Genomic DNA, 13,591 nt, shown 5'->3' on the forward strand with positions numbered 1-13,591 from the left:
GTGTGTGTGTGTGTGTGTGTGTGTGTGTGTGTGTGTGTGTGTGTGTGTGTGTGTGTGTGTGTGTGTGTGTGTGTGTTTGTGTGTTATGTAATCAACTGTTAATTTTGGTGCACAACAATTTATATTACTGAAATAAACTTTCATTTCGATTTGTATTAGAAAATAATAATAGAAATACGTAAAAGAATTAATAAAATGATGCTATATGACTAATTTATTTATCTATTTATATTTAAATAGACAATTAAACCGACATATAAATGTACATTAAATTTCCCGCTAAGCAATATTTTAGTAGATAAGTGCTTCCATCTTACTGTGGGAATTATAAGCAAAAGAGATTTTATAAGCTTAGAAAAGCAACATATCTGAGCGGACATAGTGGGCGCCATAGTCAGCGGAACTATCTGCAAAGATCACAGTGTGACGTAAACGACGATCTAAACAAGTATCAGCTGTGTAACAGTCATTGTTCGTATCCGTTTTGGCAGGCGTGCAAGAATTCTGTTTTTCTTCGTTTTCTGATCGTCGGTTAGCAGGTCCGACGGGATAAACGGCATACGCATTAATCAAGAAAAGAAGCAGAAAAAAGGGGGGAGGCTACGAGTTTTCCGTGCAACGCAACCGTGGCTGCGTGCGTGCTCCAGCCCCAGCCCCACCAACGATCTTAGGGACAATAATCGTGTGAAAAACGGGGCGGTACGCGCATAAGCCTGGCCTCGAGCAGCGAGTCAGACGACGGTGGACTCGCTCCGCCACCGTGCAAAAGGTCTCGTAGTTCTCTCCCGACTACTCTACGACCAGCGGACGAGCACCACACCGATCCTGAGATGGAAAACTATCGGTAACGCAAACAGGGCCCTAGATCATCGCGAGCGCGTAGTCAACACACGAAGGGGCTTACCCCCTTCGTTATGACGCTCTCACGTGTATCTTCTTCCTTGCAGAATCTCAAGACGTATCGACGTCGGATTCCTTTCATATGTGCTGTCTATCAAACGGTTTTCTTATTTATTGAAATCCTTTCATCGAATAGTCATAAAATTTTTGTACATAAACATGTACACTTTTGTACACATAGCATTTTAAAGTTCTTATGATAGAAAAAACATTTAAAAACAGTCAAAACAGTAAAAGAAGAGACACTTAAGTCAAGATAGAACATTAGTACACATGCTTGTTAATATTGCGGACTACTATTGTCATCACGGGTAACATTTCCGTGTGCATGACAGCATAATGCAACAGCAGACTTCAAACGGTGGCATTTCCTCCGGGCTGCAGCAGAATGGTTCAACAGCTGACTCTGGTGGACCTCATGCAAATGGCAACATGATACCGGAATCGGATAATGACATCAATAGTGTTAATGGAGAAACAAATCAGAATTTGGGACCGCCAAAAATAATGGACAAAACCAATCAAGATATTGTCAGACTTATTGGACAACATTTGAAGACAGTCGGACTGAAGTATGTAACTTTCAATTTAGTTTCTGTATATTCCCAAATTGTAGTGATAAAGAATGATTTTAAAAGGTCATTTTATATATGTTATGATTAAGATTCATAAAACTGTTTATGTAATTTATATGCTATTAGTTAAATACGAAGTATCACAATTCAATCTTCATGAATTTGTTCCTTTATTGTAACTGTTCTTGAAAGTTTTCTTTGTTTCTTAAGTTTTCTTTGTATGCATTTATCAGAAGTATTGTATCACAACCTATCTGGACTACGTACTCTGTGGTGGGAGAAAGCTAATTATAGAACCTTGAAATATAGGCAGCAGTATCTGCAAGTTATATTTGCTTTATAATGTGGGCATTAAAACAGAGACATATACATTATGTATGCATAAGTTGTATTTGTCTATAATAGATTATTATTGCTATTATTATTAGTAGCATCATTACCATTTTACCATGTTATTATGTTTTATTCAGATGGTAGCAATATACTTAAAAAATATAGATGTTTGTAACAAAGACTCGTTTGAAACTAAATAAAAGTAGACTTTTCATAAAATTAAATAATACTAGCCAATCTTTCACTATATTAAATTGACCATATGAAACATCTTTTTTTAGTCGCACAGCAGATCTTCTCATGCAAGAGTCCGGTTGTCGTCTAGATCATCCAGCTGCTGCAAAATTTAGACAACATGTTATGGATGGAGATTGGACAAAGGCAGAGCACGACCTTAGTGAACTTAAAATATTTTTAAATGGAGCAAATCAAAGTCTAGTAGTAAATATCTTCACATTTAGAATATTTTAAATATGATTAAACATATACACACATATTTCATTAATACTATCCATTCATAGGAGATGAAATTCTTGTTACTAGAACAAAAATACTTAGAATACTTAGAAGAAGGATTAGTACTGGAAGCATTGCATGTCTTACGCAATGAACTTACACCTTTAGGGCATAATACAGGTCGTGTACACCAGTTATCTGCATTTATGATGTGCAGTGGACGTGATGAATTACAGGTATTATACATTTTACTAGTAATATTCTATTCCAGAAATATATATAATAAAATGTGTGTTAAATATTTTATTGCTAATCAATTATGTACTAATGAACTTTCAAAGATTGAATTTTGTATGGATATAGAAATATTCTGAAACTAACCTGTTACTGAAAATTTGATCACTAGCAAATAGACACTTGTTAACAGACACGTGCAGGCTGGGATGGCAAAGGTGCAGTCTCGAGGGCTGCTTTAATGGATAGACTACAGAAATATCTGCCACCCTCCATTATGTTACCACCACGTCGCCTTCATTCTCTTTTGTGTCAAGCTGTGGAAATGCAAAATCAACAATGTACATACCACGTAACACATACTCAGGTAATATTTATTATCTTTTTTTAAGTATTTAAAATTTTTGAGATAAAGAGTAAATCTTCCTTTATAGTTTTATGAAGGATATCATTTTATTCATTTAGGATATATATTTAAATGACATATTGCTATTTTTGAAAATTAAAAAAGGAGCAAAATTTTTTTAAACGTTATACGTCTTTAAATTTATATATTCAACTTTTTTACTGTTAATACAATTATGATTTTATGTCCGTTGTAAATTAGGCAAGTTTAGAAAATGTGTCACTGCTTGTGGACCACAGCTGTAGCAAAGAACAGTTCCCGTGCCATACTCTACAGGTGCTCAATAATCATTGTGATGAAGTGTGGTATTGTAAATTTTCTCCTGATGGTCGTAAACTAGCTACAGGTTCTAAAGATATGACTGTAATTATTTGGGATGTTGATCCAGTAAGTAAATTAGTAAATATAACAAAATAAATTTTGATTGAGTGAGTAACGATGTTATATTAAAAATAGGAAACATTGAGAGTAACTCATAGAAAAACATTAGAGGGTCATACTTATGGAGTAGCACTAATTGCTTGGAGTCCTGATAGCAGCCTTTTAATTGCGTGTGGACCTGAAGATTGTCCAGAGCTTTGGCTTTGGAGTATTGACCCACCTGATTATGAACTACGTGCAACAGTAACCCAAAGTACTGATGATTCACTTACAGCTTGTGCTTGGTATCCTGATTCACGTAAATTTGTAGCTGGAGGACTTCGTGGACAGTTCTATCAATTTGTAACATATCAATTAATTTCTAACATATTACATTTCATTAAGCTAGTGAAGTAATGCATTAAATATTTGAACACAAAATTTTAGGATATTGAAGGTAATGTCTCAGAATCATGGGAAGGAGTTAGAGTAAAATGTCTGTGGTGTAAAAATGATGGAAAAACGGTCCTCGCTGCTGATTCGCATCATAGGATTCGGGGATATAATTTTGACGAATTATGTGACTTCACAATGTAAAATCATAGTTGCTTTATTATGGATAATGTAATGTAGAGAATAATAGAAGGGTATTATATTAACTAAAATATTTAATATTATAGATTACAAGAAGATCATCCTTTGATGTCCTTTAGTGTAGATAAAGCAGATCGACTTGCACTTCTTAATGTGGCCAATCAGGGTGTACATCTTTGGGATTTACAAGATAGATGTTTAGTAAGACGTTTTCAAGGTGTTACTCAAGGACATTTCACAATCCATAGTTGTTTTGGTGGTGTAAATCAAGATTTTGTTGCATCTGGTAGTGAAGGTAAATTATTTAACAAAAATATTTTATTTATATCATTTCCGAAGTAAAAATTATATAAACATTTCTATAATGATATTAATTTCTATTATTTGTCCTATTATTCTATAACTATTCCTATTATAGATACTAAAGTCTATGTGTGGCATATCAAAAGGGAATTACCTATAGCAATTCTCACAGGACATAGTAGAACAGTAAATTGTGTTTCATGGAATCCAGTATATCACCAAATGATGGCTTCTGTATCAGATGATTGCACAGTGAGAATATGGGGGCCGAGGTCATCTTCTCCAGAAAAAGTTGATAGTGACAAGACTGGTAAGTGTATTAAACTTTGTTTTATCAAAGCTATCTATAAAAATATTAATAATCTTTTTAAATGAAAACAATTGACTTTAATCTATGTACTTAAATTTTAGTTCCATTAGAAAGTAACTCCTCAAATGGTAGTGGATGGCATGAAATGGTATCGTAGCGTACTACAGTATATCAGTGTTCCCATGACCTCATGGTGTTCAAAAGACTGTCATATTGATTGTCATACTGACTCTTTCCTGCCCCAGCAGCTATCTCTTTATGCCTCATTACTGTAAGTCTGGGTAAATGACTACTATTGAGAGTAAAAGAGAGATGTGTTAGCATTATGCTAATTCATTAAACAACTAATAATCAGGAGTTATTTGAGAATCAATCTTTTCTTTATTACCAGATTTTATATACAATATTATGGTTTACCTGTTTGTCAAAATTAAATTTAAATGATTTATCAATATGAATTAATAATGTAAATTTTTGCAAACAAAAACAGCATAATATATGTTGGCTAATATAAGTTGTGACAAAATAGAATTTCAACAAATTTCGCCGTAGCATTGATGTAAAGAGAAAAATTAATGTGCATTAATAAGCATAAAGTAAAAAACATTGCAGCAAGATATAAAATTTATGATTTCGTGAGACTATTATCAAAAAAAGAAACCTTGTTTTGACAGAAACTGTGTCAGATTTAATCTTTCTAAAAATAAAAAGCTGTAAATAACAATTTCGTGCTTAATGAATTTCTAATTAATTTTGTTAATCATTGATGAGGGTGATATCATTCTCATTTTTCACTATATATGTAACTGCCATCTTACATTAATATTGTATGTTTCAAATTGTATACAGATGTCGTAAATCATCATTAAAAGTGTAGAAGTAATACGAATATTATATGGAGAGAAATTTAATTTCAGTAAATAATTTGATGACTAAGTGAGATAAATTATGAAGTTTATAAACAGTTTGAACTCTGTTATGAGACGTACAGATTGACGCAAAATGAGTCAGAAATTAAAAATTCAACGATTTTAGTATAAAAAGAAATAAACTCGATTTGTATGTGAAAGTTGAGCATGAATCCTGATATTAGTACCTTTATTCAGTACTGTGATTTTATATTATTAAAATGTACGCACTGAATGTCAAAAATTTATAAATATTATATTTGCCTTAATATTTTCACGCTCATAAAAATTTTAATATAACATTGGTAGAATAACATAGATTTTGAACATTTATTTTAAAACATTAGTTCCTTGATATAAATCAAATATCTGTATATGTCGCATTTCATTTATTACTAGTATTTTGACTTTTATTATTACAAAATAACAATAACTATCTTTTATAACTATAATAATATCTAGAAATTTTAAATCAAAACTAAAGACATATGCTATGAATAATTGTTATTTTGAATATATGTAACATTACAGCATCTTTTAACACTATACTTATTACATTTTTACTTCACACATCAATTTTTGTTTTATTCATAGCAAACTATACGATTTGTCATTCTCTGCCTTTTTAAAATAATTTCTTTACTAATAAACAAAAAAAACATACATAATGTAAATTAAATTCTTTCTTTTTTTTATAATATGGTAACATTAAATAATATACTATAAAATATAATCACAAATAAAAATATAAGAATATTTAAACACTTACTTTTCCTCTGTTGGATTTGTTATCAAACAATGAAAACCAAACTGGAGGTCTCACAGTATCAGAAGTTGTAGAGTATGTGTGTACAAATACATTCAGAACAAATAATGTTACAAACATGTTTACATAACAAGAGAAGTTTACATGCAAAGGAAATGTCTGTAGTTTATGCCCCTGAAATTGTAGTGAGATAATATAATACCAATCACTATTATCATTTGCATTTACCTGTGGTGCCTTAGCACTTAATAATCTAATTAAAAGTTTCCAGGACTTTTTCATAATTTGGTATAGTTTGCAATATAACAAACAATAAGCGATTAATTTTGCTTAAAAGTAAGTTATGAATTCAAATCTAACATACGTCTTCATCATAATTCTATCAAAAATATCTTTGTCTTTAATCTTTTCGGTTATTTGGAATACTAATAAAGTGTTAATAATTGTCTCATATAATTAAGTATTTTTATATTTATTGACAAATATTTCAATATTACTATTCTAAACAATAAGGAAAGTTATTAGAATTCTTATTTTCTATAAAATTAGTGTACAACAACTTGATATATAAAATATGTCATGTTTGACAAATTAAATATAGAAATTTGCATAAAAACTAAATTATTTAAATTATTTGACTTAAATAAGGGGCAAAAAATTTTCATAGAATCTTGAAAGTTGAAAAAAATAACCTTCTTAGAAGTTTGATTTATGATAGACAGAATAAAATGAATAATTCAAGTAAATAGCTACTTTTTGAGCAGTATTATTTTATGTTGGATCATAATATATAATTTTTAAATAGTTTTGGACCAGATATGTACTGAAATTTTGACAAAATTAAAAAGAACTACAAAAAGATAATATATATTTAAGCATAAACTATATCTTACATAACGATTTGCGTTTTTACAGTGCAATTGGAGTTGTTTATTAGGAAAGCTAATATAATTAAATTATAATATGATTCATCTTATCAAGGAAGTAAAACTTGTTAAAGAATCTTGTTTATGTACATTATTATTATTATTATTATTATTATATTATTATATTATTATTATTATTATTATTATTATTATTATTATTATTATTATTATTATTATTATTATTATATTATTATTATTATTATTATTATTATTATTATTATTATTATTATTATTATTATTATTATTATTATTATTATTATTATTATTATTATATTATTATTGGCTATATTTCTTAAACATTTAGATTTTAATTTCTTATCTCATATGTACATAAAATGATAAATATATGGTTTTATGGGGAAAAACTGCCGTTTGTTATCGTAGCAGTGTGTGTTTGTTCTTAAAATGTCTAGTATAGATATGTTATATTAAAAGTGCGTAATATTAGGTACTAATTGTATGATTTGAGGCCAATAATGCGTGAGTTAACTGCTTGTTTTACTTATAATTTATCCGAAAATATTTTAAATAAACTATGAAGAGTCAAATAGATGTGTGAATAAGAATTTGTTTATGCATAGTATGTATAATAACGAATATTTCCTATTTTTCGAATAATGGACATTTCTAATTTTTAAAAACGAATATGTACTTCTTAATCTTTTAAAATATAATCTACATTGTGTAACAAATTGCTTTAGTGAGATATTACTCTATTATTACAGGTTAAAACGAATCGTAATAAATTTAATAATAGGTTAATATCATAATTTTGCATTAATAATACTAAAATTAAACAAAATTTTGATACAGAATTTGTGCTTAACTTTAAATACTTGATATATAGAAAGAATTAAATAAAAAGAAATTACATCATTTCCTGTACAAATTATGAGAAAAGTTATCTTAATAATTATTTTTTTATTGCTATATATATGACAAACACTACTTGCAGATGCACTCTTAAATGATTTTTTAAAATACACATTTCCCATTTACATATATATTTTATCTATGCTTATGTATGAAAAGCTGTATAATAAATATTCTTCTACAATCTTTATATTAGGCTGTTTCCATAGGTACAATGTTCTGCACTTTCTAACTTAACGTGTATACTATTAAATTATATCGCTATTTTATACATGAAATGTTATGTTATGGAAAAAGTTTATTATAATATATTATTCTGCATTAATATTTTCAAATTTATTTGTATATTCATAGCGAAATGTGAAAAAACATATTACTATATATTTATATATATATATATAGTAGTATGTTTTTTATGCAATATTTAATTTTTAAATACCATATGTAGGATGCGACCAAATAACATATATAAGCGAGCATGAGGTGATGCCTGATGGAAAAATAAGGAGAAAATATAGAATAAAAATTTTTCATACAGTGCTTCATTTTCAAGAACATCAAATTTGAAAATTTACCAAGTATACTTGAACATGGCTAGTTTTGAATTCGACAGGAGTAAGTAATCGACAGAAGAATAGTATACGTGAAAAAAATTTGAAAATGTAGAATGAAACTTTTTCACAAGACTTTGTTTCTGAGAAAAATAAATTTGAAAATATATGATATTAGATCGATCCTTTTCTCAACATGTTCAATCTCTACCTTCTTGAAAATAAAGTCTTACACAGAAAAATTTTATTGCACTTTTTTACTTACTTTGACATATAAATTTACCTCCAGCTGATTATTTTAAGTATATTTCAAATATACATATTTGGCATATTTTCATACTAAGTTTTCGCGGAAACTAAGAGTCGGACGAAAAAATTGTATTCTATATTTTCAACTTATTTTTCACAAGAAATTACCTCATGCCCACTTGTACGTGTTATTTGGCTGCATCCTATATAGTAACAATCTATCAAAACAAAACATTTTTTAAAGAAGGCCTAAGTAAGGCAGAACAAAATTTTACATACTACCACAACTTCCCTATTACAATTATTTAATTCAAAATATAAGAATTGACAAAATGCTTTTATATTGTACATCATCTTCTGTTAATAGATTTATAATCGATTTTATATCATAACCGATAGATGAACAGATACAAAAAAATAAGTAGAATGTTATAATATTATTATTATTTATGCAATAAATAAGATGGGTCACTTAAAATAGGAACACTATTTTTGGTAATGCACAAAAATTTTTAAGGGAGGACTTAAAGATATTTTATTTAATATTCGATCTGAAGGGGCAAGTAAATATAAAAATTGTATCTTCGAAGATATTTGTATATTTTAAAACAAATTCAACTATTCTATAAAAATTACATAACTGCTTAAAATTGTATCTATAAGATAAAAATTTCAATTGTATAGTTTAAAATCGCTGTCCTAAATATATTTTATTAGAAATTTTCCGTTTAAGGGTAGTATAATTGAATTTATATATCATATAATTCCGGAAAGTGATTATTGTATTATTTGTCCCTTCAAATTAAACACTTCCTCCTTTAAATATTTTTCATACCACTAAAAACAATGGAGATATTTTAGATTGCAATCTTACATGTCTCTTGCTGTATATTTGATTATAATAAAATTCTTTAATATGTTAGATAAAATTTATATATAGTTTTACACCTATCACATTATATAGAACGTAATTTTTATCGTAGATAATATTACTAATATGTTTTTTATTTCGTCATTATTAATAATTTAGTATATTATTAAAATAACAAATGTTTCGTGTAACTTTAAATTTTCCGCTCTTTATATCGAAAGAATATATCGAACAGTATAACTTCTTTCGAGAGTTGCATAACGAGAGTAAAAATAAGATTGCTTTACTTACTATCCCTATCGAAATCCTTCGATATCTCGAAAAATATATCTATCGTCCTTTGCCGTATTGATAATTTCCATTTTAGGAAATCGTATTGTTAGCTAGTATGCTTTACAAGCCGCCACGAAGGACTTTTTCTCCAGTAAAAATATTTATTGTGTCTGAAAGTCTATGTTTCTTTGGAGCGGTAATATTGTGGTATTCTTTAAGTACATTCCAAGGTATATATGAACTATACGTTACTCTGTATGATTCTTTTATATTTTAGGTTATTTTCATTCAGTTATAGTTTAACATAATTACGTGTAACAATCAAAATGTTAAGAAACATAAGAAAATCATATAAGAAAAACATAAGAAAAACATTACAATCATAATTTAGATTTAATACATTTTATCGAAGTTCCGTTCGTGCTATTGAAAAAAGACAATGTATTATATTAGACAGTTGATCAAATTTTTGTAAGTGCATCTAAACAATTATTGAAATGAATGTTATAAATATTAGGTTGCAGACATTTTGCATTTAAGCATTGTCCAGTGCTGCTAGACGGTTATTACTCGCTTGAAAGCAAAGTACGTAACACAAGTACCAAATTGTCGGATCTTGCATTGTGGCAACAGCAACAAAATGAAAATTAAATTTTACGGAGTTTGTAAAACTTCCACCATTCTTAATAGGTAGTGATGTTTTAAGATATTCTTCACAAATTGATACTCCTAAAAACAAGGTATTTGTATGCTCTGATATAAGCATCATACGTAGAGTATATTTGACAGGTTTGTTTATGATTGGTTATTACTTTATCAACTCTTAAAAAGATATAATTTATGTTATTTTAAAAAAGAAAATATATTGAGAGGAATTATATAGATAAATTCTATCATTTAATCTAATATATATTCTTTCAAGATTTGGTAAATAATTTTTATATATTTGTATTTATATTTATTTTATTAACTTAATATTTAATAAATGTTTTCGTATGATAATTGCTCCTTTATTAATGTAAGTTAATTACTTATATTTTTTTTGTAATTTTCAGTTTTTATCTACAAGCCTCTAAATTTAAGATTCATAGCCCTACTAAAATATACTATTGGTAAAGACAAATTTATTATTGAAAACAGCAAGGATATAATATACAAAGTTGATATAATCTAGAAATAAAGACATAATTTAAAAAGGAATAACGTTAAAAGTGCAATATGGATTCTCCTACGCTAATAGAAGGTAGTTTACCAGATCGTATTAGTAAAAGAGATCGTGAAAGGAAAAACATTATTGAAAGACGGAGAGAAGAAAGGCAATCATTGGCTGTTGAATCTGAACAAAGTAGTTATTTTAAGGACACATTTTATTCATCATGTAAGAAAATTAAAGAAATGTTAGATGATGCACCCAGTGCTCCCACACCAGCTCTTCCTGGGATATTTGATAAAATAAATAAAGAAATTCAGACACTTAAGAATTACTTATCGCAATCAAAGATGTTTTTAAAAGTTTATGATATTAGAAGAGCACAAGAAAATTTACAATTACTAGAAAATGAAGCTTCTGAATTAGAAGTGACATTATTACCTAAAAAGAAATTTGGTTTTAAGAACCGAAGAGTTGTAAAGAAAACATCTGACAAGACACACGATATGACAGATGGTTTAAAGGATTTGAAGATATCAGAAGGAATTGTAAATGGTTCTGCAAAACAGAATCATAAATTATCAAGTAAATATGGAGACAGTGCAGTAATGTTGTTAGGAAAAGTTAATGAACAATTAATTTTGGATGCTGAAAATGTGAATAAAAATGATATTCTACTCTCCGATTTAATTCACTGTACAGTACGAATTTATGGCACACCTAGTACCTTACACATGGTAAATTTAAAAGAGTGTACTGTATTAGTTGGACCAGTAACATCATCTGTATTTGCACACGACTGTAGTGAATGTGTATTTGCTTTTGCGTGTCAGCAACTTCGACTACATTCTTCAACAGATTGTACTATTTATTTACATGTTACGAGTAGATCAATTATAGAGGATTGTACAAAAATACGTGTAGCACCTTATAATTGGTCTTACGAAGATCAAGCAAATCACTTTAATCTAGCTGGACTTGATCCAAAAATAAATAACTGGAATTGCGTTGATGACTTTAATTGGTTATCAAACGAAAAACATTCACCAAATTGGAGCATTCTAGAGCCTGAATTGCGTGTAAAATGTTGGGATTAATAAATATAAATAAAATAAGTCATAATGTCTAAAACTCAGTTCTCAAAATACCATTTTTTTAATATTATATATAGATACTTATTTTGTTATATAAATTCTTTATGTGCATACTCCGCTTTTTCACAGAAATTATACTGTATGTAAGTGTTTTGTATACTTACAAAATGTTTAATAAACTTGCTGTTTGTGAATTACATATCATACAACTAATTTTAGTATATCCTAAATTAAAGATGAACTAATGATCTATAAGTCATATATGATTCCTAACATTCCTATGTAATGTACTTTTAAATGAGAGCGTTTAATATTTTGAACATGAAAATATTAATAAAAATTTTATGTCAATAATAAAAATATTTTAATAAAAGTAGAAAAAATTAGCATAGTAGTTTTTGCTCAATATCATTGTTCTAATCATTTTTTCACCTGCATAACGATAAAGGATACATAAAGATAAAATTCTACGTTTCGTTTGTAATTTTATAATTGTATTCGGCTGCAGTCCATGGTATAGTATTTAGTATGTGTATGTATCTATTATCTTCTATTATATATGTACATAATTTTAAGTTATAATTCCAAAAATTACCGCTAGATGACAGAATTATCAATTGCAAAGGGGGTTGTACAGAATTATAGGGTGTGAGACGGTTGTGGTCTTGTGGTTCCTCTCGAAAGAAAGTTGCTTAAAGAAAGGTGATTAAAAATGTCGAAACTTATTGGAGAGATTGTAGCAATAACTAAAGGTACGTATTTAATGCTTAATTATTATAATTATTTTATTTCGTAAAGTTAATTATAACTTGCTGATAAAAATTGATTGTTATATAACTCAAATATTCTCGTTGTAAAATAAAAGAAAATTAATTGTTTTATTATCTTAAATTACGATCATACTTCAGTCGTTGAAATTCCAGAATAATTTTAAATAAATCATTAATGGGCACATAATTTGTCAGAAATATTTTTCTTAATGTTTTCAAGGTTATGTAAGATATATATATTTCCAGTTGATTTTACTGTCAATCGTTAATAATCTTTTATTAATATAAATAAAATGTATTATAATTATTACTTATAATCATGTATTCATTGCAGTGTTATCAACAAAAACCAAGCCTGCTATTAGGAATCTTGTATATTATGGAAAAGTAGAATTAGTTCCGCCAAAGATATCTGACATTCCTGCCATAAGGAATGGTATCTCCAATATAATCAGTGCTGCTAAAAATAAACGATATCTTGATCTCACAGTACGTGAAGCTTGGCTAAATACATTAGTTGGAATTGAAATTTTATGTTGGTTCTTCGTAGGAGAATGTATTGGAAAACGACATCTTATAGGATATAACGTATAAAAATGTATTAACATTCATATGGGGATATAATCTCTGTGTAATAGTTATTCAAATAAATATATATATATATATATACATACATATAAATTCAATTT

At 28.0% G+C, this 13,591-nt stretch overlaps 3 protein-coding genes across 3 annotated transcripts; all 3 read left to right on the top strand.

Annotated features, from left to right (window-relative positions):
- The first annotated feature begins 392 nt into the window (after window positions 1–392).
- On the top strand, window positions 393–8,269 carry LOC126878259 (WD repeat-containing protein 26). The gene is made up of 11 exons (XM_050640852.1): window positions 393–844; window positions 1,236–1,472; window positions 2,090–2,249; window positions 2,330–2,500; window positions 2,692–2,865; window positions 3,106–3,291; window positions 3,361–3,627; window positions 3,712–3,857; window positions 3,945–4,153; window positions 4,277–4,471; window positions 4,573–8,269. The coding sequence occupies exons 1-11, from the start codon at window positions 831–833 to the stop codon at window positions 4,626–4,628; spliced, it is 1,815 nt and encodes a 604-aa protein (XP_050496809.1). The 5' UTR covers window positions 393–830; the 3' UTR covers window positions 4,629–8,269.
- Window positions 8,270–9,950: 1,681 nt separating this feature from the next.
- LOC126878262 (tubulin-specific chaperone C) lies at window positions 9,951–12,331 on the top strand. The gene is made up of 3 exons (XM_050640855.1): window positions 9,951–10,118; window positions 10,406–10,628; window positions 10,944–12,331. The coding sequence occupies exon 3, from the start codon at window positions 11,107–11,109 to the stop codon at window positions 12,133–12,135; it is 1,029 nt and encodes a 342-aa protein (XP_050496812.1). The 5' UTR covers window positions 9,951–10,118; window positions 10,406–10,628; window positions 10,944–11,106; the 3' UTR covers window positions 12,136–12,331.
- A 402-nt stretch (window positions 12,332–12,733) lies between these two features.
- Window positions 12,734–13,571, top strand: LOC126878263 (ATP synthase subunit g, mitochondrial-like). The gene is made up of 2 exons (XM_050640856.1): window positions 12,734–12,884; window positions 13,237–13,571. Exons 1-2 carry the CDS (start codon window positions 12,845–12,847, stop codon window positions 13,494–13,496), a joined length of 300 nt encoding a protein of 99 aa, XP_050496813.1. The 5' UTR covers window positions 12,734–12,844; the 3' UTR covers window positions 13,497–13,571.
- Window positions 13,572–13,591: the final 20 nt, after the last annotated feature.

This window comes from Bombus huntii, chromosome 2 (assembly GCF_024542735.1).
Source record: "Bombus huntii isolate Logan2020A chromosome 2, iyBomHunt1.1, whole genome shotgun sequence".
Lineage (NCBI taxonomy): Eukaryota > Metazoa > Arthropoda > Insecta > Hymenoptera > Apidae > Bombus > Bombus huntii.

What these genes read in the sequence shown, in the direction of transcription:
- LOC126878259 (XM_050640852.1), top strand. An exon ending in TTGAAGACAGTCGGACTGAA is followed by an intron (nt 1,473 to 2,089) that starts GTATGTAACTTT and finishes ATCTTTTTTTAG; the next exon opens with TCGCACAGCAGATCTTCTCA. An exon ending in AGTTGATAGTGACAAGACTG is followed by an intron (nt 4,472 to 4,572) that starts GTAAGTGTATTA and finishes CTTAAATTTTAG; the next exon opens with TTCCATTAGAAAGTAACTCC.
- LOC126878262 (XM_050640855.1), top strand. Translation starts at nt 11,107, where the DNA reads ATGGATTCTCCTACGCTAATAGAAGGTAGTTTACCAGATCGTATTAGT.
- LOC126878263 (XM_050640856.1), top strand. Translation starts at nt 12,845, where the DNA reads ATGTCGAAACTTATTGGAGAGATTGTAGCAATAACTAAAG. An exon ending in GATTGTAGCAATAACTAAAG is followed by an intron (nt 12,885 to 13,236) that starts GTACGTATTTAA and finishes TATTCATTGCAG; the next exon opens with TGTTATCAACAAAAACCAAG.